The sequence below is a fragment of the Sinocyclocheilus rhinocerous genome, unplaced genomic scaffold (genome assembly GCF_001515625.1).
Source record: "Sinocyclocheilus rhinocerous isolate Xijiao unplaced genomic scaffold, SAMN03320098_v1.1 scaffold306, whole genome shotgun sequence".
Classification (NCBI taxonomy): Eukaryota; Metazoa; Chordata; class Actinopteri; order Cypriniformes; family Cyprinidae; genus Sinocyclocheilus; species Sinocyclocheilus rhinocerous.
In genome coordinates, this window is record NW_015662161.1 from 490,634 (window position 1) to 513,273 (window position 22,640).

The window sequence follows — 22,640 nt, forward strand, 5'->3', positions numbered from 1 at the left end:
TTAAAAATTTTAATCTATTGACAGCCCTAATATATATATATATATATAAACCTATAATAGTATCTAAAATAATACTGATCCAAATTTAATTTATATAAAATAATTTATTATATTTGTATTCCTAATTGTTCCCTTTCAATTCTCCAAGAGCTTAATATCCTCTTAGCATGTTTCTTAGGTGACTTGGTAAAAAAAAAAAAAACACATTTAAAAAAAAAATAAAATAAAATAAATAAATAAATACTGTGTGTACATTTTAATGTAACATGCAAATAAATGTTAATTTAAAATTTGTTGTAATGCCTATTAAAGTATTTTTCATCTGTAAATTATCTTTAAATTGTGCATGTCTATAAATTCATCTACATTTAGGCTTTTTCACTAATTATATGAAATACGATTATATGATATACGAAAGTGCGGTTGATTAAATCTTAATTAATAAGTTCATATCATGTACTTAATTCAATTAAAAGGTTTCCCAGCCCTAATTTCTATAGAGCACATACAGACTGAGAAGAGTGAGATGAATGTGCACATGCTGTCTAACTGCTGGCCCTCTATCATGAGCCACCGGCACCAGGAGAGTGTTCATTTATTCTTGACATTTAGGCACTGGAAGGGTTTGACTCACAGCCATTTTAATTAAGGTGTGGGGGGGTTGTGTGGGATGGTGCTGATTGATTAACCACTTACACAGAAATGACTCATCGTAAATACATCATGGGACAAAAATGCATCCATCACAGCAGCGCATCTCATTACACCCCTCCTCTATCCACCTGCTGGGACGGCTGACATATACGAGGGGTCAGCGGTGATTTCAAACGCAGCGTGTGCTTCTGACTGACATTCTGAGTAATCCCACAACAATAGATGGGAGATGATACCAAATATAATTTCTGAGAACAACGTGCCAGATTATTTTACCAAGTAGCACTAATACTGTATATAAAAATGGGGTTTCATGCTATTTTGCATAACCTAACAAAGCAATTAAATGATGTACACCATCCAACAAACTCAATCAATGGAAAGCAACACAAACAACATGTTTCAGCTGATGACGGTATATAACTACCATGCAGTACTGGAAATGTGTAAAGGTGCTTCATGCGGCCTGCTTCATTTTCTTCTTTGTACCACAGTGAATGCAGGGATGCACTAATATTAGAATTCAGGCCAATACCAATATGTCAATAATTATGTTATGGTTAATAAATTAATGGTTTTACAATTCTATTTTCTGTAAATAAATTAAAAATTACATGCTAAAAACTTTTTTAACATCTTTGTAAAAGCTACAAATCAATTTAGCCTTTACATTATTATAATGTATGCATGAAAAATGGATGTTCATCTTGAGACATTCAATTTGCTAAACATTACATTTAAAAGATTGTTTTAAAGATTAATTTTAAGTGAGTGTTAGATGACAGAAAAATATAAAAATAAGGAAAATGAGCATTAACAATTAAATATTTAAAGCTGCAGTCCATAAGTTTTGCCTCTTTGTTGCCATCTCTGTTTGAAAACCTGATTACAAAACCTGATTACTGATCTATGTTAATTTTCTATCATGCTGCTGCAAATGAACCAATCCAGAAATTCCCTTAAAACTGCCTTTTTCCACCGTCGTGTCTCACTTCTCCACATTCAGACCTGCTGCTCGATAGTGCGGCCCACAGATGACAAAGCTCAGCAGGACTGGCGAACCGCCAACAACAGACTGGCAGCACATTACGTCACACGGGCCCCTGGGAGACGGCTGATTGGCTCCAAAGAGCCAAGACAAATTAGGCAGCTGTGCGAGAGAGCAGGGAGAGGGCCCTTTGTTGGGCTGAGCGCACGCTGTGACTCCCAATAGCTGCTGGGTAATGATCAGCTCGAGGAGAACGCTCGCAGAAAAGCAAACAGCCAACAGCCATGTGCGTGTTCACACCTTTGTGAATGAAGAGCAGGCCTCAGGATTTACATCTATCCCCATAATGCCGTGTTATTTAAAACGTAACGCGTAAACAATGTTGCTGTAGCACTATGCCATTAAATGCAGCTCAAACATGGCATTTGTTTATTGATTAAACAAACATACAAAATACGGGCTAGATTATTTCATAATGTAGAGGACAACATAAATGGCAAATTATGCCAATAATGTTTCATATTTATTTCACCTACACCTACAGAAGGATCATGTGACTCTGAAGACTGAAGTAATGATGTTGAAAATTCAGCTTTAATAAAATACATTTTCAAAAATATTACAGAAAACAGTTATTTGCTAATTAAAATTAGAATAGTATTTTACAATATTACTTAATGTATTATGATCAAATTAATGCAGCCTTGGTGAGCAAAAGAGACTACTTTCAAAAACATTATTAAAAATCATATTTATTCCAAATGTTTGACTGCTATATACAACATAGAGCTTTTACAGTCCTTTAAATATACAGTTTATAACATACAGTCAACCAGCACATATCATCACAAAATAAATAAAAGGTAAATGTCAGTATGCATTTTACACCATTCAGAAGTTTGGTGTCAGCAGGATTTTTTTTTTTTTAAATAATACTTTTATTCAGCAAGGATGAATTAAATTAACGTGACGATAATGATTATAACTATTTAAAATAATTCAATTAATTAAATAATTTCTATTTAAAATAAATGCTGCTATTTTGAACTTTATTTATCAAAAAATCCTGAGGAAAAAAAAATATTAAGCAGCACAACTATTTACAACACTGATAATGATAAATGTTTCTTGAGCAGCAACTCTGCATATTAGAATGATTTCTGAAGGATCATGTGACACCAAAGACTGGAGTAATGATGCTGAAAATTCAGCTTTGCATCACAGCAATAAATTATGTTTTAAAATATATAAATATGTATTTTAGAGACTATTTTAAATGTTAATAATATTCCACAATAATACAGGTTTTACTGTATTTTTGATCAAATAAATGCAGCCTTGGCTAGTATGAGACTTCTTTAAAAACATTTTAAAATCCTACCAACCGTATACTACCAATACTAACAGAAGCGTACTACAATCATATTATAGCTTTAGGAGACACTGAACTTTAAATGAAAGCATGTGGGACAAATAAGCACTGCCATTTGCTGAGACGACACAGAGGGTCACTTTAGGACAAATCCTGTGTTTGCTTCATATGAGTCTGTCTCCAGGATATTAAGCAAAAACACACTAGAGCACTGCATGCAATTTTCAACTGGAATGACCCGTATTCAAACAGTCTCTGCCTGAAATCTCATCCAGATGAGGATGATTCAAGCAGTGACGTCAGATATCAGCGCCCCGCAGCCTGTAACAGGCCTACCGTTCAGAAGAGCCCTTACAAACACCGTCACAGAGAGCGCAAACGCACACACACACACACGTAACACTTTCCTTTCTCTAACAACGGCCAATAGCATCCGATCTATTTCACAGGGGCTGGCCGAGAAGAAACAAACAGTTGTGAGAGAAGCCCCATTTAGCTGAGCTCATTTAAACATAACAGCTGATATCATACGACAGCCCCGCTCGCCTCAGCCAATCAGCTTACCTCTCTGGGCCCCTGTGCCTCCCTGATTGGCTGGCAGCCCCACTCTTGTCGTCACGGTCGTGGCCCTCCTCTGCGGAGGATTGTGGGAGTGGAGGGTCGTATCCGGGCGTGACCCTGAATGGCTTCAGATCCCCCTGGCCCAACAGGCTTCGACCAGCACAGTAACAGAAGGCACAGAGCTGTTCGCTGTGAGGAGATGAGAGGAGCGCGGTTAGCCAGTGAAACGAGATGGCATATATTACAGAACAGTTCTCTAATGGGTTTGAAGGAATGTTTCGGTTGAATGCTGAACATTCCTTTAACCCTCAGAGATCTACTGATGCAAAACTGCAACAATTGCAATAAAAAATACTTATTTTCACTCAGTGTATAACATATAAACAACATGAGTCAAAATCTGATAAGAGGTAATAATGGAGCTACAGTTTTAAAAAGATTTCACTATTGATTTCAACAGGATATGCATTTGCAGGGGTTTCAATATACGCGTTTTGTTATAAGAGACAATAAAAACCACTTTCGTGGATTTAAAAAAAACAACAAAAAAAAACGAACTTGATTCTCAAAACAGTCATTGAATTTGCGACAGTGTAACACTTTTGACCAGCCAAATATGTCAGTGTCTGAGTAACATGTAATTTAAGTCACAAAATATCCATTAAATAAGTATAATGAACTATGCAAAAAGCATTACAAACGTCTCCAGTAGGGTTGCACGATAAATCGCATGCGATTATCATGCGCATCTCGTCAGTAAAGCCGGTTCTGTGATTAGTAGTAAATCTCCATCACCTGCTTTCAGATGGAGCGGCATTTACTACACAGAGCCGTAGATCACTGACAAGCTACGCAATATCACGTTCATAATCGAAGGCGATTCGTCTGCAATAATGAACGTGATATTGCATAGCTTATATTATTAATTAATAAAATAATACCTTAGGGGTCTTCGTGATCAACCTTTTTTTCCCCACAGACAACAATTTATTAAGTTATTCACACAAACAGAGCCCATTCAGTAAATCTTTCACGAGTTATTCCAAATTCATTCAAAACACAAATTCTGTCATCAATTACTCACCTTCATGTCATTCCAAACCCATAAGAACACACTTGGCAAAGAGAGCAGTGAAACGTAATTTACTCATTACCTTCTCCTGGAAAGTTACCAGGACAATGCATTACAGCGTCCATCATCCCATTTGCTGTTCTTACAACATAAATCTCCTATTACTGTTATTAGGGATGCACTGAATGTTCGGCAACCAAAATTATTCGGCCAAAAATAGCAACAAAGCTCTTTCGGTGTTCGGCCGAATAAGCGAAAAGACCTAATAAATTGTACCGAACATGACGTGATGCGATCAAATAGAGGCGCGCACTAATGCAACAAACATGACGGCAGTGTGAAAAGCATTTAAAACTATCCGAGAAAGACGCAAAAATCATTACAAGCACCGACAGCGAGAGACTGTTTAGTACTGCATCGCATGTCTCCGATGAGAAGTGGAAGGGGTGGTTGTTGCTGGTTACTGTATGATGACTGAAATCGCGAAATGCCTTTAAACAATTAAATAAACTGCAGAACGTTGTGTTTTCTAATACACGAACGAATTGCATGTATTCAAACAGAGCTGCATGAGCTCGCGGCGGCAGGGTTCAAAGTCCAAAGCGCGAGAAAAATCTGAGCTGAAATAGTGTTATTCGTCAGTTGCTCAGTAACATTTTTATGAATTTTTATAAGACATGTGACAATGTGATACGTGCAACAAACGTCTTCCCAAATTCATAATGAGAATCATTTATAAATCTACTGTTGTCAACAAAAAGAAGCACTGAGGTCTTCCTGCAGGTTTCTGCCAAAATAAAAGCTGAAAAAAAAAGAAGCAATCGTAATTTTACTGTTGTTCTGTAAAATAAAATTAAAAAGACAATAAAAAGGATAATAATAATTACAACAGCTCTATTAATATTTATTATAGCATTCACACAGTGTTCAGACTGGGATCTGTTATATTTTCTTCTGCTCAGCAAAGTTGCATTTGTTTGTACAGTAAAAAATACATGCCTGATTCAAGAAGGGGGTCTCAAAAATGTCCAAAAAATATTATTTTACTAACTTATTAATTTTAAGTTAAATTGTGTTTTATTGGTATAATGTCTGATAGAATGTTAAAAATGTTCAGTGTTAAGCACATTTAATTTATGCAATTGTGAACAAAATTGGCAAAATGGGGGAAAAAATTTGAAAAACCGTGTTCGGTATTCAGCCTTCGGCCCTCGGCCCAGTGTTTAATTTTGTTCGGCTTCGGCTAAGAATTTTCATTTCTGTGCATCCCTAACTGTTATTATTAGAGCCCGACCCGATATATCGTTTTGCCGATATTATCGGCCGATATGAACATTTTTTTTACAGAACATATAATGCAGATGAAATGCTTGAAATGGTGTAATTACTTAGTTTGTCCAGCAGAGCGTGCTCCATTGTTTGCTACTAATATCGGTATCGGCCCCAAAAAACCCATATCGGTCGGGCTCTAGTTATTATAGTTGTTGCAAATAAATATGCATTTTGTAATTACATTCTGTATATACAGTATATATATCTGGACTTCTGGAAGGGCCCTTCGTGAAGGGATTCACTTGTTCTCTTTTCATTTGGAACGCTCCTCAAATTACATCTCCTTCCCTGAGTGCCCTTCAAGGCACAAAAAGGCTATTTGGAATTCATCCAATAATTTTTTGGTTTTACTGAAAATATCTACATCTGTATTTCAACACAGAATGAAAGTCTTGGATTTGGAAAGACTTGAGGGTGTGTAAATGACAGAATTGACTTTTTCAGTGAACTGCTCCTTTAAATCCTTTGAAACTATGCAAGCCATTTTTATAATAATTATTTTTGTAAAATATGCATAAACAGAAACATTTTATAACCTGCGGCTTTCTAAAAACGCATTTAAGGAAGGATATCGATGATATCAATTAACTGGAATCTTTACATTTGTACCATATATTTGAAATGACTGAAATACACTGCAAGAGAACAAAAGCTCCAAAGAATAAAAGTACCTGAGTGTAAATCTCTACACGCTACACTCAAAGGAGATGAAAGCAAGAAAGTTTATACTACTAATAAGTGTGTGGGAGTGTTAGAATTCACACATGCTGTCTTTTATTTTCACACTCCCTGAAAATGGGAACATTTTCAACAATTAAACTAGAACCCCTCACTGGAATAAGAGTGAGGAGACGGCTTCATGCTAACTTGTTTAAATATAGCTACACAACATTTAGACACAACAGATTTAACCGTGAAAGGCAATATTATGAGTAACTCCTACTTCACAACTTTCTAGTGCAACCATCAGATCTTCATGACAGACAAAAAACTCCCTCAACTTGAAAACAACAATTTTAGTGACCATTCACTACAGACTGGACAAACATTAATTTGTGTTGAAATGTTGCTACGTCAAATCTTCTATCATTTAATGCAGTTGCAAAAAAATAACATTTGACCACTGCAGCGAATCCTCCAATAGTTATCAGTGAGGTTGTTGTGTTGTCATCACAGCTTAAAGAGGAAATAAATATTGATCAGATATAAAACGGGTCTCCACATCATTGGCCCTCATGGGCAGTACAGTCCGTCCCAAAGAGCCTTTAATCTGTTAACAGCCTTTCATGGACTGGAGTCTTGGGAGAGCCGCGGCCGTGGTGAGCTGACTGTTTGGACAGGGGTTTGTGTGTTTATGTGTGTTTGTGCATGTGTGGCACGGGAACCTTAAATTTGTAGTGTTACATCAACATTGAGGCACATTCAGCTGAGAGCATAAACAAACAGACATGGTGCATGAACATGCCTACAAACCAGAGCATGTGAGCGGAGCGGAGCGTGAGCGGAGCGGGGAGCAGAGTGGTAATATTTCCTTAAGAGCGCAGAGCGCCTTTCTGAAGATTCCGCTCCGCTCGCTCAATACGCTCAGCGCAGCTCGCTCAACCCAGAATGCCGTTTGGTGATTTGCTTGTTCGAGATCGAGAATCTGTAGAGATCGAGAATAGTAGAGCAGTTATGGAGTCCAGACATTGTTTCATGAGCGTGAGCGGAATATTAACGGAGCGTTTGCTTGGGCGGTTAGAGCGACTGAGTGGAGCGCACGTCCATAGAGCGGAAAACGTAGCGGAGCGTCACACCGCTCCGCTTCGCTCACATGCTCTGCTACAAACCCAGAGACAAACCCAAGAAAAAGATTTCAAACTAGCAATAAAGGCTATGTACTGCTATATACTGTGCAGTATATACTTTATACAGCATAATGCGTTGTTTTTATTAAAAGAAAATGTGGCATGCATTTGCGCACTACAATTGTAGTATGCAAAATTTTTGTCATCTGCAATTAAATGTGGTTGCATTTAGTATGCATTTTTGGATTTTAATCCAAATCATCTTTTTGGCGGTCCAATCAAATGAGTTACAAAAAAGGTCTATGTTTGAAATGGCATACTAAAATCTTACTCTTACCATTTCTGCTGTATATAGTATGTATACAGTGCACAGTATGCATAGAATACCTGGACTGCCAATCACATTTGCTAAAATGTGAAGTATGCAACAGCAGGATAAGCTATGCAATGCATCTGACTTCTATTGTGATAAGTTAACTATAAGTATTTTCAGCTTTCTTTTTTCTGCATTATGTTTCTTTTATTTGATACCAACAGTTACTATACATCTTTTCAGACAGGAAAAAAAAAAGTTTTTAAGATGACAACCGTACACCACTCACTGCTATATTATTATATACTTTTGTATATTTTGTTGTATTCTTTCGTTCAGTGTTGGGGGTAATATATTACAAGTAACGCAAGTTACATAATCAGATTCGTTTTTTGTATACATATACACCCACACACACGTGTGGCATAAATGTCTAAATAAATAGGAAATTAAAGAGACATATATATATATAAAAATACTTTATATATTTACAATTTGTTTAATCTGGAACTATATACATTTTACAAATGTAATAGTGATCTTGTAAATTTCTAATTGCACCTGTGCTATGACCATAAAAAGCTTGACACATGCAATGTGAGGTCATGTCAACCATTTTATTAGTTATTTTACCTATCATTGAGATACAATTATAGATTTTATTAATATTTTGAATGTTTTTTTTTTTCATTTAATTTTGTTTTTAGTTAAGGTTTTTTAGGTGTTTTTGATATTTGTATTTGTTTTTTAATATGTCTAAATTTTTATTTCAGTTTAAAAAAAAGTTTAAATTAATAAAATACATTTAAGGTTTTTTATATTTTAATTTATTTCACTTAGAAAGTTTATTTTATTTCAAGTAGCGTAAATGTTTTGTTTTTTTTAGTTAACTATAATAACCCTGATGCAAACACAATGTAGCATACTTCTGTTTGAAATATTTACTGTACAGAATGCTTACGGTTTCATTTAATATGCAAAAAATAGTGGTCAACATACCACTGTTTGTATACTTACTGAATGCAGTGTATACTACAAATAGTAGTAAGTACTATTCTATTCTGAACAAAACAGAAGTAACATGCGATTTTTTACATTTTCAACTATAGCCAATAATGTCAAAAATCATCAATATTATTTCTGTGTCATACGTCACACTATAAATGCAAGGTCAAATTAAGCATATTGCATTGTGGGATACAATACTGTACCTATACAGCACATTTGGGGAATGTAAACAGAAAATCTGCATACTGCACACAGGATACATTCTGCAGCTGGCCTCACGTAGCACCTTACTGATCTCTGAGAAACACAGTGAACTCTCTGAGCCGGAGGGCTGCGCCACATTAGCACTTCTTCCTGGGTTCCTGCACTGCAGTCGTCTTTACCCAGAATGATCTTTTAGTAAGCTGAACAAGTGCCCATCCCCCATGTTAAGACAGAACGGTAGCCAATAGGGTTGGGCCGATAGACGATGCCATCGTCCATTGCCGATGGCTGATAGACATCACGATGTTGAGCCGGCATCGTGACCCCCCCGCAATCCGCCGCGTCCCAATAACGTGTTCGGAAAGAAAATGACGTGTATACGGAACCCCTAAAGGGAATAAATACGAGATGGGAGGATAATTTCTAATTAGTCACTAATTTCAATTAGTGCTGTCAAACGATTAATCACATCCATAATAAACGTTTTAGTTTACATAATATGTGTGTGTGTACTGTGTATATTTATTATGTATATATAAAAGCACACACATACAGTATATATTTTGAAAATATTTACATGTATTTACATGTATATATTTATATTCATATAATTTATATCATATATAAATATATGTATTATATAAACATAACATATTTTTTCTTAAATATATACATGCATGTGTTTGCATTTCTATATACATAATAAATACACACAGTACACACACATATATTATGTGATCAAAAACTTTTATTTTGGATGCGATTAATCGCGATTAATCGTTTGACAGCACTAATTTAAATATTTTCCCTCGCAGTTATATCATTGGGTAATTATACTACATATATTTCGGGCATCAGGGAGCTGCTATTATACCTGGCATTGAAACGGCTTTTGAATGCACGATCGCTTTTCAGTTTCACTTTCACTTTCAAGATTCGCGATCGCGCGTACTAAAACTATTTAAAGCTAAAACTATGAAGCGGCAGTACTTACAAGATTACAAGGTCTTGTAAGTACATTTTACAAGATTAGATGTTTGTCAGTGGTGCTCAGGATCTGCAAATCATTCGCCATCGACCTAAGTCATCTCTCCTTACTCTGTTTATGTGGTAAGAGTGAAATTTTATGTACTGTAATGTAACAGGCTACCGCTAGCAACCTTACTCTGTTTATGTGGTAAGTGAAATTTTATGTACTGTAATGTAACAGGCAAATGTTACACTGTGTCTACACCGGACGCGACAGTTGTCATTTGAAATTTGTGTCAGCACATCATAAATAGAACGTGGCAGCAGTTTACTGTCGGGAATTTGTCGTGTTGCGCAGCGGCGCATCCATTGTAGACAGAATCACTGATTATAATAAGTTCTATACACTGATCTATATATAATGAATCTCTATTATAGATCAGCGGTTCTATAGTATTTTGTCACGCCGCGCTGCTCGCGTCCGGTGTAGACACAGTGTTAGGAATCGTCATTTGCTTTCTGTGCCTTATAAGGATTCATGCTTCGGGCTCAAACCCCCACCCCCCGCCCACGTCGATGTCATCGTCCATCGCGATGTTTCACTGTAGACATCGTCCGATGCCAATTTTGTAGACATCGCACAAACCTAGTAGCCAAAAGCAATACATGCACACATACTTCGGCACACATGTGTGCCAACAGGCATTGATCGTTTGACCTTCCATTTTGAGATTTTGGTAGAAAGGCACAATACAGCCAAAAAGGCTTAAAACACGAAGCCATTCACAAACGTTCACACTGACACACACACACGTCCGCATGCGCACGCTTCCCACGCCGGCGGTGACTCAGCCTGGCGAGAGGATGCTGCTCTGACCTGCTTTTAGCTTCTCCAGAGGCTGATGATGTTTGTGCCGCCCCCGTCTCAGGGCTCGCAGGAAGAGGGGATGACGACTGCTCCTCTTCCTCCCCCTCTGCAGAAACTGCCACAGCAGAGGCGCCCACCGTCTCCTCCTGCTGCCCTTTAGTGACTGATGAGAGACACAGAAGGAGAGATACATCCATGTTCATTACAGCTGCACCAATACAGACATTTTCAACAAAACTGATAAGATTAAACTTTAAATGCATGAGTGTTTCACCTGCTGTATTTACCTACTTAAAGATGAATTTATACACTACAGTGATTAGTGTAATTTTAAAATGTTTTTTATATTTCGAATTTTTATGTCATTTATGTGGTCTATTATACAGTATCTACATTGAGGAAAATAAAAGAAGTGCTGTTAAAAACAAACTTGACATAATTTATTTGTTACCAATCATGATTTCACTTGTACATCAGCGAGTTCTCAAACACATGCAGCATCAAAGAGCCTGGATCGTTAATTGCTCTCAGATACTCTGTTGGGAGAGTTGGAGCAAGTTTTAAGTCTTTTTAGGAAAGTCAGTTCATTCAGCAGTCATCTTGCTGACATTCTAAGACATGCAAACCACTTGAAAATAAAAACAAATGATCAATTTACTGATTAAAAAATGCAAGCAACTTTTGTCTATGCAGGGTCAGAAAGCTCTCAGATTTCATAAAAAGTATCTTAATTTGTGCTCCGAAAATGAACGAAGGTCTTACGGGTTTGGACCGACATTAGGGTGAGTAATTAATGACAGAATTTTTAATTTGTGGATGAACTAGCCCTTTAACTACTACGTATTTGTGAAAAAGATTTTTATAGGTACAGTGTACTTATTGTGTTCATGTTGAATTGCAAAGCACTTTTGCTGCTATTAAGGTGGGACACGGTTAAGGTTAGGGTCAGGTTTGGTGGTCCGAAAAAGAAAGAAAGGCAACAGATATTAGAACAACACAAGGGTGCGTAAATGATGATTTAATTTTCATTTTTGGGTGAACTATCCCTTTAAGGGTTGGTTAAGGGTCAGGGTGAAATGTGTAATTTGTAACTACATAAATGAATTACAGATGTAATTACATGCAGGTATTTTTAAAATTAGTACAATGCAATAAAGACCATGTAAAAACATGTAGACAATAAGTGCACTGTATCAAAATAATAATTTTAATGTTTGTACATTTAATATAAAGTGGGTCTATTTATTTCATTCTTGTCTATTTATTTAATTCTTGCATGACAATTGCATTAAAATGAATTTCAAAAAAGCATTTTGTGGCATTTAACTAACATTTCAAACATTATTGACTTTTAAAGATGTCTATTTTCTGTGATTTATTAGTGCATTATTATATTTCTTAAAGGTGCAATAGGTGATTGTCTTCAGAAACATTTTTTGTTATGCTGGCTTAAAGTCTCTTCACATCCCGATAGCAATCATTAAGTTAAGTCGTCTAAATGTATTTATATGTATTTAAATATTCTGTGGAAGGCGTAGGACCAAGAAATGTTCGTCCAATCAAAACGCTCGTTCCGAGCATTTTTATTGGCTTTCCTACCTGCCTGTCAACATGTGTATTTACATACCTCTACGCACCCGGTTCGCGCAGACAGGATATGTCATCCGCGCGTTCACGTACGCTGTGCAGACAGAGCGAAAATGGCAGGCAAACATCAACAACCTGATCTTCCTTCCTGGTCTTGTAGTATTTTTACTAACTGTACTATAACGTTTTCTCACCGGTGAAAGACACATGATGTATTGTAGTAATGTTGTCTCTGGTTGTCTGATCTGTTCGCGTTCATGCGTTCAGGGGGCGTGGCTTTGGATGCAATTTGCAGGGAGGGTGGGACGTTCCCTTTCAGTGCTATCAGGCTAAAGTTAGCATTTTCCAAGATCTCCTACTGCACCTTTAACATTATTTAAATAAGTCTATTTGTCAATTTGAAAATAAATTATTTATGAATAAATTGATTTCCTCATTTTATTTTTAAGTGGCCCTCTTTTTCTTCCACCAGGCATACAAGCACAGCTACTGTCTTTTTTAAAAAGGAAAGGCAGAAATCTCCAAACTGTAGCTTATTTAGCTCAAATGACACTGTAATTTTCAAGTTGGTAAAGCTAATGCATATTTTCATTGTGGAGTAAACAAACAGATGATGCATTTATCAAAAAGACGACTGGTTCTTTTAACCGAAACGTGAGATTTCCAGGTCAGTGTAAGTGTTGAACCCCTCAAAAGGAACGTCACAGCCTCGGCTAATGAGACTGACAAGCATGCATGGCCTATGACTGCATACCTTTGCCTCAAATGAATTTTCATCCATGAAATGTTTGTTTATTCTGAACAGTGCTAATTGTTTCCAGGGAACCAGCCTTTCAGTTTCAGGCCAATATGATTCATTTTTTTTAAAGATCCCAAATGACATGTGAACAATGGCTGGATTTGCACAATGTCAACAGCAGCCTGCAAAACAAAAGTGTAGAAAGACCCAGGATCTTTGGTTTCGAACGCAAACAAGTAACCTTTTTGATTTATGGGGAAATATGCAGAGCACATGTGCCGTGTGTTAATAAGAGAGAAATTGGGAAAACTGTCGCCTCGGAACGTACACAATGTGGACAATTAGAGGTGTGAGTCACCTGTGACTAAGAGCTCCTAGTGAGCCGAGATCTAGTTGTGGTCTAAAATAGACAGCATTGAAACTACAGCTGCAGTCAACCACCTCCTGTATTCATCTCATCCACTGCAGTCTAATTGCATGGGGCTTCAATGGAACTACAACAGACACTACAAATTAGGGTCAATTTGTAAAGAAAACTAGTTACTGGTTCTTGTTAAGGAAAGCACCATTATTAGCAATGCTTATACTTATGGTTAGAGATTTGAGCAAAACGTAGGCGCTTTGTATTAAACTTCAACAAGTTATCCCATAACATTTGTACCAAAGACGTGAACTGATTTCTCAAATTGTGCAGGTTGTTGGAGAGATGTGCCACTATTTTTCTAAGCAATCAGTTATTTCCACTAGCTGGGTGATAAAATGGGTGAAAAATCCCCATAGATGAAAGAGACTGTAAAATATGCATATCGCAATGGCATGTGATATCTGGATTATTATTTTAAAAATAGGCTACTTCTAAATGTTGCGAAAAGTTATATAACACACTCAGAATAGCCTATAAACTGAATAACAACTCCATAGAAATTAAACAGCAATGTGTTAAAAAACTAGCAATTTGCTACAAACACTCAGAACAACTTATAGGTGGTAAGAAATGCAGAAAAGCTACATGGTAAAACAATCGAAATACCTTAGCAACTAATAGCAACATGCTAAAAAAAAAAACATACAACCACAAATACATTTGTGTTGTGCTAAATACACTCAGAGCTCAGAATAAAGAGTTTGTCAATGGACCGAGCGGCGCGACCGACTCAACAGCGCAGGGAGGCCACCTTTGCTAGCGCCACCGAACTGACAGCGCAGCGCGAACTAATCTCACCAGCTCGGCGCTGATCAGTTACAACAGCGCAGCGTGAACATTAAAGAAGTTCGTGTTTTTCCCTGCATGTAACATAATGAAGATCAGTATTAAGTTATTACATGTTTTTGCTTATTATCTTTCATATTACTACATATAAACAGTAGTAGTGTAAGCTACTTTCAAGCATGTATATATTTAGTAGCCACATGTTCAAAGCAGAAACTTCCATTGCCCTCTTTGAATTAAAATATTTTATGGTTTCATTCATCAAGGCATATTTTAAGTACATTTTACATTTAAGGATATTTGTGTAACTGTAGCATATGATTATACTGAAAAAAAGAGTAAAATGTACTGATACTTTTCTGCCAGGACATTAGGCTATCCATTAATTTTCCCTTACGGAAATACGGAAAAAAACAATGGTTTTACTATAGTAAAAGTGCAGTAACCATGGATTGATTTTGACGGATTGATTGTCATTTGTTTAACACACAATTTAACTACTATGGTTAAATGGTTAGTGTGATAAAATCATGGTTAATTTTCATGTGTTTTCCGATAACCCTAAAACACAGTGCAGTGCAAAATTCAAAATACATCATATTGAATTTACATACACTGTCCCCAATTTTTAAAAAGTTTTTTAAAAATTACTTAATAAAATTTTATTTATTTATTTAATTTGGAGTGTAGAGAAAAGCCTTACAAACCTTTTGTAGCCATTATATAAAAGTGCAATGTTAAAGTTAAATAACATTACCTTGGACGTTCCCTGGTCTTTGAGACAAAAAAAATCCCATATATATACTATTTAATAATAGTTCAAATTTAAAATGGGCAATATTGTGCTGAATGTAGAACTTGACGACAACAACAATAATAACTAAGTACAAAATAAAAATATATATACTAGAAGCTGGCTGTGCTCCTCAAGAGGACTATAGTGTTGAAAATGTATTAAAGTCTTATATATTATATGTGCATTTATTCAAAGTGCAATACTACTGTTTACATGTAGTAGAAAGATAAGCAAAAAAACATGTAGCTAATAACTTAATACTGATCTTCATTATGTCACATGCAGGGAAAAACACGAATTCTTTAAAGGAACACTCCACTATTTTTGAAAATAGGCTCATTTTCCAACTCCCCTAGAGTTAAACAGTTGAGTTTTACCGTATTCGAATCCATTCAGCCGATCTCCGGGTCTGACGGTAGCACTTTTAGCTGTATCTTAGCATAGATCATTGAATCTGATTAGACCGTTAGCATCTTGCTCAAAAATGACCAAAGAGTTTCTATATTTTTCCTATTTAAAACTTGACTCTTCTGTAGTTACATCGTGTACTAAGACTGACGGAAAATGAAAAGTTGCGATTTTCTAGGCCGATATGGCTAGGAACTATACTCTCATTCCGGCGTAATAATCAAGGAACTTTGCTGCCGTACCATGGGTGCAGCAGGCGCAATGATATTACGCAGCGCCTATTATCAGTGTGTATTAACGATCTTTGAGCAAATTTACTGCGCGATCTGAGTGGCTTGTCTTATTTGCGAACAAATTGTCACTTAGAAAATCTAATGTGAACACCGATACCAAAACACTAACCAAACCCATGAGTTTTGTATTATCATAGTTGTTTAAATGAAGTCAGTGTATATGTAGTCAATGGAGGTTGGTTAAAGGACACATGAAATGTTATTGCATTTACCCTTTTGATAGAATAATCGTTATTAATAATCGTGATCATAATTTTTTATCAAAAGAATCGTGATTATCAGTTTAACCATTATCGTGCAGCCCTACTAAAAAACATACTACGAAGAATACCTGAACTGAATAGCGATACGCTAAACACACTCAGACCTCGGAATACCTTAAATAGCAATATGCTAAAAACACTGTTAGCATCTGAATACCAATTTGCTAAACACTCAGAAGTTCAGCAAATGAACAGCAACATGTTAAAAACACCTTAGCAACTAAAAATCACTGTGCTAAAAAAACACTAAGAACACTATAATGTCTAAATAGCAATATTACAAACACTCAGAAAAGCCTAGAAATGGGGGGAAAAAAACATGCCAAACACACTCAGAAAAGCCTATTAACTGAATAACAACATGCTAAAACACTCAGAACACCTCAGAAACTAAACAGCAATGTGCAAAAAAACTCTTTTAGCATCTAAACAGAAATTTAGAAAACATCTGCGAAAACCCTAAGAAAGCTGTTTGTAGAGTGGTAGATTGATTTTGCACTGAATATGATTGCACATAATTTCATTGTACTTTTTGTATAACGACAATAAAGATTCTGATTCTGAAAAAAACATCCTAGAAACTGAACAGAAACACGCGAAAACACTCAGAACACCTTAGCAACTGAAAAGCAATGCCCCGGCAACCATTTGCAACACTCTGGCATTGAGGCAGTGGGTTTTGCACAGGCAAACATCACTCACATTTTCTTTAGAAAAAGTACAAATGTAGTTAGAACAGCACTTGAGAAAAAGAGTGAAAAGGCTGACAGCTTCCTCCAAGAAGCAGCACTTCTTTTTTTTAAATCTTGAGTAGTTCTGGGTACTGAAGGGTCTTTCATAATTATGGTGCCATTTACTTCAGTGGTGACCTTGACACAGAGGTTATTTCAGGGGTTCAGGAGGCTAAGCAGTTACTGACAGCACCTTTAATGATGCCAGCTCGTATTATTGACTGCAGGGGGTGTTCCAGCCTCCAAGGTGAAAGTGACTTGACATTCAAAGGCAGCGTCAGCTCTCCTGCAATGTCAAGACAACTCACCTGGTTATTACAGCTCCACGCACGCTCCACAGAACGAATGAAGAAACTACTATGACAGTTTCAACTAATCCAACTATGATAAATGGCCTATATTGTAAATAAATACAAAAACAGACTGTATTCTTACAGTATTACTACTTCAGGTTTTAGACAAGACAAAAAGCATGATAAATTCGCTTTCATGATCCTAAATGTTGTGGGTTCCTGCAGCATTTGGGAGTAACTATAAGTATTGATTCTTCCAGGTGTAATTCAGCACTGGCAAGATGGGCTTTCAATAAAACTTGGCTGACTATGGCATCCAGTTTTGGTAAAAGCTAGGGAAACTTCAACACACATAATGCACTGGGCTTGATCCAATGTCAGTGAGCTGTCGTGAGTTGGTGATAGAAAAATGCAGAAGTACGATCTGTAGTTTTAACTAAAGCCCTGGAGCTTTCAAAAGTCCAACGGATGACGCGTTTTGCGCAGCTTTTCCAGTAACAAGACTTTTTCTGATTGCCACTTTGTGCGCCTCTCGCAGATGTGGCATTAGAGAGTTCAATTCATTATATAAAAATCAGTTCACTGAATTCATAATAACCAATACAAAAAAATAAAAAAGATTCACAGATTGTTTTTTTTTCTTGATATAATTGTTCTGAATAATTATAATTCCCCAAAAAAGAATTAAACTTTACTTATACTTAATACTTATTTTATAATATTATTTGTAATCATATTATAATAATATATGTAATAGGATTTTTAATTTGTTATATTTCAAAATATTTCACAACAGTTTTTTATTCATCAACTAAATGCAGCCTTAGGCCCCAATCAGACAGAACACGTTTTTTGCAGTGAGAGGCGCCTTTTTTAAATTGTTTTCTGTCGGCAGTGAGCGTTTTGCGCGCTGTTTATGCGCCCCGGGCGCCTCGCGTTTTAGCCGCTTGCTGCGCCTCGCGTTTTTGGAGGAGCGCTCTGAGAGCCTGAAATTGAAAAAAAAAGCAACTCTGAGCGGAAAAGCGTCCGACGTCATTGCCGTTTTTTTCCATTGTCCAATCGAATGAACGGAGAGGCGGACCTTCCATTGTGGTGACGAAAGTTTACCCTTTGCTTAGAAAGTCCGGAGACTGCAATAATGGAGGAGAAACTTTTGGTGTCTGTCGCGGGTTACCCGGAGCTGTATTTTTTAAGGTTTCTGCTAACATGACAGATAACTTAACAGCAAAAAAACAAAGATTTTAGAGCGCTCGCGCTATAATCCTTTGATTAGACTGACAGGACAGCTGATTTGGTGGTTGCCTAGCAACATAAAAACGCAGCGCACTGCTCTTTTTTTTTTTTTTTAAGTCACCAAAAAAAGCCAGTGTGGGGCGCCTTGCGTTTTCAGACCTAAAAAACGCATTCGGTGTGATCGGGGCCTTAGTGAGAAGAGACTTCTTTCACAAACACTTGAAAATCTTACCAACCCCAAACTTTTGAATGTTAGTGTAAATTTGATAATGCCTAAATTATGGTCAGTTAAATAAACTCATATTTTTCTTGCAGTTAATAATGTCTGTTTAATTTGAATGCTTTCATAATGATGAGCACACCTCTCAACAACCCAAACAATTTGAGATGTCATTCGTATCCACAGAAACTGGTTCTACACTAGTGAGGTGACAACACTTAAAGGGGTCATGAACTGAGAAACCAAAATTCCCTTGATCCTTTGACACATAAGAGATCATTGTACTATAAAAACATCATGTATGTTTCAGAACTCAAAACTTTCTTATTAATCTAAAACAGCGTATATTGAAGCCTGTCTGCCAAAACGACAGCTTATGGAATGCTCCACTTTATGACGTAATAGTGTGGATAAACACCACCTCCGCAGAAGATGATCAACACCTGCTTCTACATCGCTGCCTGTGTACGTGATCACTATTGCTTTGATATGAGTATTTATGCATTTTTAACCAAAATCACAGCAGTTCATCTGTGAAGGACGTAGGCTGTCAAACACACAACTATTACCCAATCATAGCAGTGGGTGTTCACTTCCGAGTCTACAATCTGCCACACCTATTCAAACAACAAGACAGAAAATAGCCTATTACTTCTAAATTATGATGCTTTTTGTAAAAGTATTGTAAAAATATTGATAACACTGTAAGTGGACCTCAGAGAACAGGACAAAATTAAAAACAGAGGCAGTTCATGATGACACCTAGCCTATAAGAGTTAGGAGTAAAAATCAAAAACAATCATATTAACGCCTTTACAAAATAACACTAATTTACAAACCCCTCTAAAGCCAAAACAAGTAATTCATCTGCTTGTGAACCTGAACGTACATCATACCGTCAACTAGGGCTGCACGATAAATCGCATGCGATATTTAACGCGCATCTTATCAGTAAAGCCGTACGAGTTAAAGTCCAATTTTGAGGGGGAGGGGGAAGACTGATATGTTCTCAGAATTACGAGTTTATATCTCGCAATTCTGACATTATAACTCGCAATTGAGAGTTTATATCACGCAATTCTGAGAAAAAAGTCAGAATTGCGAGTTGTTTTAATGTAAACTATAGTGGTGTCTATTTGATGGATTCTATTGGTGGGATGTAATCTGGCAGATGGCAACCAATAGAACAACAGTAATTCCTATTGGAATAATGCCCAAAACAAAAAGGAATTTTGTATTGGTTTAATGGAAACTATAAGAATTTCTGTGATGGTTTCTATTGTTTTTTTCAGCAGGGTAATGATACTCATACTGTGCTGCACATTATTGGCAATATTGAGCTGAAGCTTGACTTTGCTAATTTAAAATCGCAAATCAAATCGCAATCGCAATATCTGTCAAAAAAATCGCAATTTGATATTTTCCCCCAAATCGCACAGCCCTACTTCAAATGTGCACTTTCATGTCCTGTTATTAGTCTCTGTTAAGTATGCTACCACAAAATTTACTGCAGACTAATAGGGAAGAAAGGTCATCTATAATCTAGTTATTCAAATAAGTCAGGTTAATCATTTAAATCCCATTATAATGACTCTATTTATTCAGATCATTAAAACACACATGCAATGTGTGCAGAACAACATGATAGCTGCATGAAAAATATCTACAATACCAAAAGATCAGAAAGGAATTCTTATCACTAACACTAGGAGTAGGGTTGGGAATCCAATACCAGAATTGGATACTTAAGGTCAGGATTCGGATACGTGTTGTAAATTAAAATTTCGATTCCACCTATCAATTCCAGTGTGCGCATCTTTTTTTTTTTTAGGTGGCGAAAAGGGGCTGTTAAAAATGTATTTGTCTTTGAATCATTCATTCAAGAGATTCATTCAAAAACACTGATTCATCCAGTAAAGAAACAAGTAAATCTTGAGTGAGTCATTGAATCATTCTATTCATACATTCCATGAGATTTTGTTTAGTTGAGAACTTGTGAGAACTACAACCTCAAAAAAAAAAAAAATTCTCAATTTATCAAGAAACGTGCAGCTCTTTTTTTGCACACAAACAGCTTTTAACTGAGTCCAGTTTTTATGTAGCCTGCTGATTTTTGTTCATGGTATTATGCAGCAATTAATTGTTTTGCAAAAAGAGACACAGAATAAATATGTTTAATATATAAATGTTTGACTTTCTTTTAACCACATTGGAATTGAAACTGGGAATCTATGAGAATCGGAATCGGTAAGCAGAATCGGAATCGATAAAATTCAAATGATACCCAACCCTAACTAGGAGTTTTGCGATAGATGTTCGACAGATACAGTCAATTCAGTTAATTGAAGATACTTCATTACGCCAATTAGGCTTTTCCAGTCCACCTTAAACTAGGTAAACTTGTGACCAGTTAAAGGCTTTATACCGACCAAAAAACCCTCTAGTTCAAACTCATGCGTGTTAAATTAGTTTGACACTTCCTTTTGGTCATGTTGCTTAATTCGTTGAACTAATAGAGCTCTGGAGTTTTTCACATTGTGTATGATGCTGTCATCTGACCTCAGAATACTTCTTCTGTTTCCTATAGCCCCATCAAAAGGTTTTATGATGTAAAATTGGATTCTTATGGATGTTTTTCTTAACCAAATGACATGAGGCTGTAAATCGTGGCTTCTAAAGGCCTGTTCATAACAACACGAATGCTCTGGGCATGTGACCAAAAGCACAAATCCTACTGGCTGCCCAGTTTTCTTCGCAGTGTGATGAAAATCCACTCCATAAAAAATCCAAATCTTATTCTCAATCCAAACGTATTCCCAATCCTATAACATACACATATTGTGCAGTCCGATTGTCTGCAACACTAATAAAACAGTCCTGCGACCCATTCTTGGTCACGATCCCCCAACTGAGAACAAACACACATCCAATACAGCCAAACATCCATTTCTACGCACGTTTCTACTAGGGCTGTGTATCACCAGCAAAGTCACGATACGATATGTATCACGATACAGAGGCCACGATACGATACGTATGAAGGGCCTCCATAACTGTACCACAGTACAATATAGGTAATGGCATATGTTTCATGTTTACATTGTGCACTCCCCACCAGGTACAATATTCTGATTGTTTGCATCTTGTTTTTAAGCCCATAAATAATAATGTACTTGTTCTAATACATTTATATTGCAATATACTCATTCTAATATATTTAAAAAATCATTTACATTGCTGGTTGGTTATCATTGCACAAATTAACACACTCTCTACAATTAAAAAAAAATAATAATTAGAAGAGTTCTAAACTAACGCGCTGTCTTCACTGTATTTAACGCACACACACTCACGGCTGATTTATACTCGACCCGTCCGCAAGTTCGCTTAGGTGCGCGCGGAAAATATGACGTCATCGCGGTGTTGGCGGAAGTTCGCTTTGAGTGCGCGCGACGTCGTTTCCAATACACAGCCTCTCTGTCTCTCTGTGTCGTAAATGAACAGTTGATGAATTACACTTTTCTAAGAATAGAATATTGAAGTGGAGATCGCTAAACTGCAAGCTAACCGCTGTTTTCAGAAAGCAAGCGCGTTTATCCTCAGTGGAGAGAGAGCGCGTGTGCACATGGTTGCCAGGTTGACAAAGATAAGTAGCACATTTAGCAGATATTTCCGTATTGCGCAAGTGTGAAGCTCTGTTTTGGGGATTACGTCTCTTTACATCAGGCAACCCAGTTGT

The 22,640-nt window shown here is 36.6% G+C and overlaps 1 protein-coding gene across 1 annotated transcript in view; it reads right to left on the minus strand.

The window, feature by feature from the left end:
- LOC107727489 (histone-lysine N-methyltransferase 2C-like) overlaps positions 1-22,640 on the minus strand; it is a 120,581-nt gene that overhangs the window by 91,299 nt on the left and 6,642 nt on the right. The window contains exons 2-4 of the mRNA XM_016537362.1: positions 11,335-11,336; positions 11,138-11,291; positions 3,579-3,764 (exon numbers count right to left, since the gene is read on the minus strand). Coding sequence (XP_016392848.1) covers positions 3,579-3,764; positions 11,138-11,291; positions 11,335-11,336 — 342 coding nt within the window. The remainder of the gene's footprint in view (positions 1-3,578; positions 3,765-11,137; positions 11,292-11,334; positions 11,337-22,640) is intronic.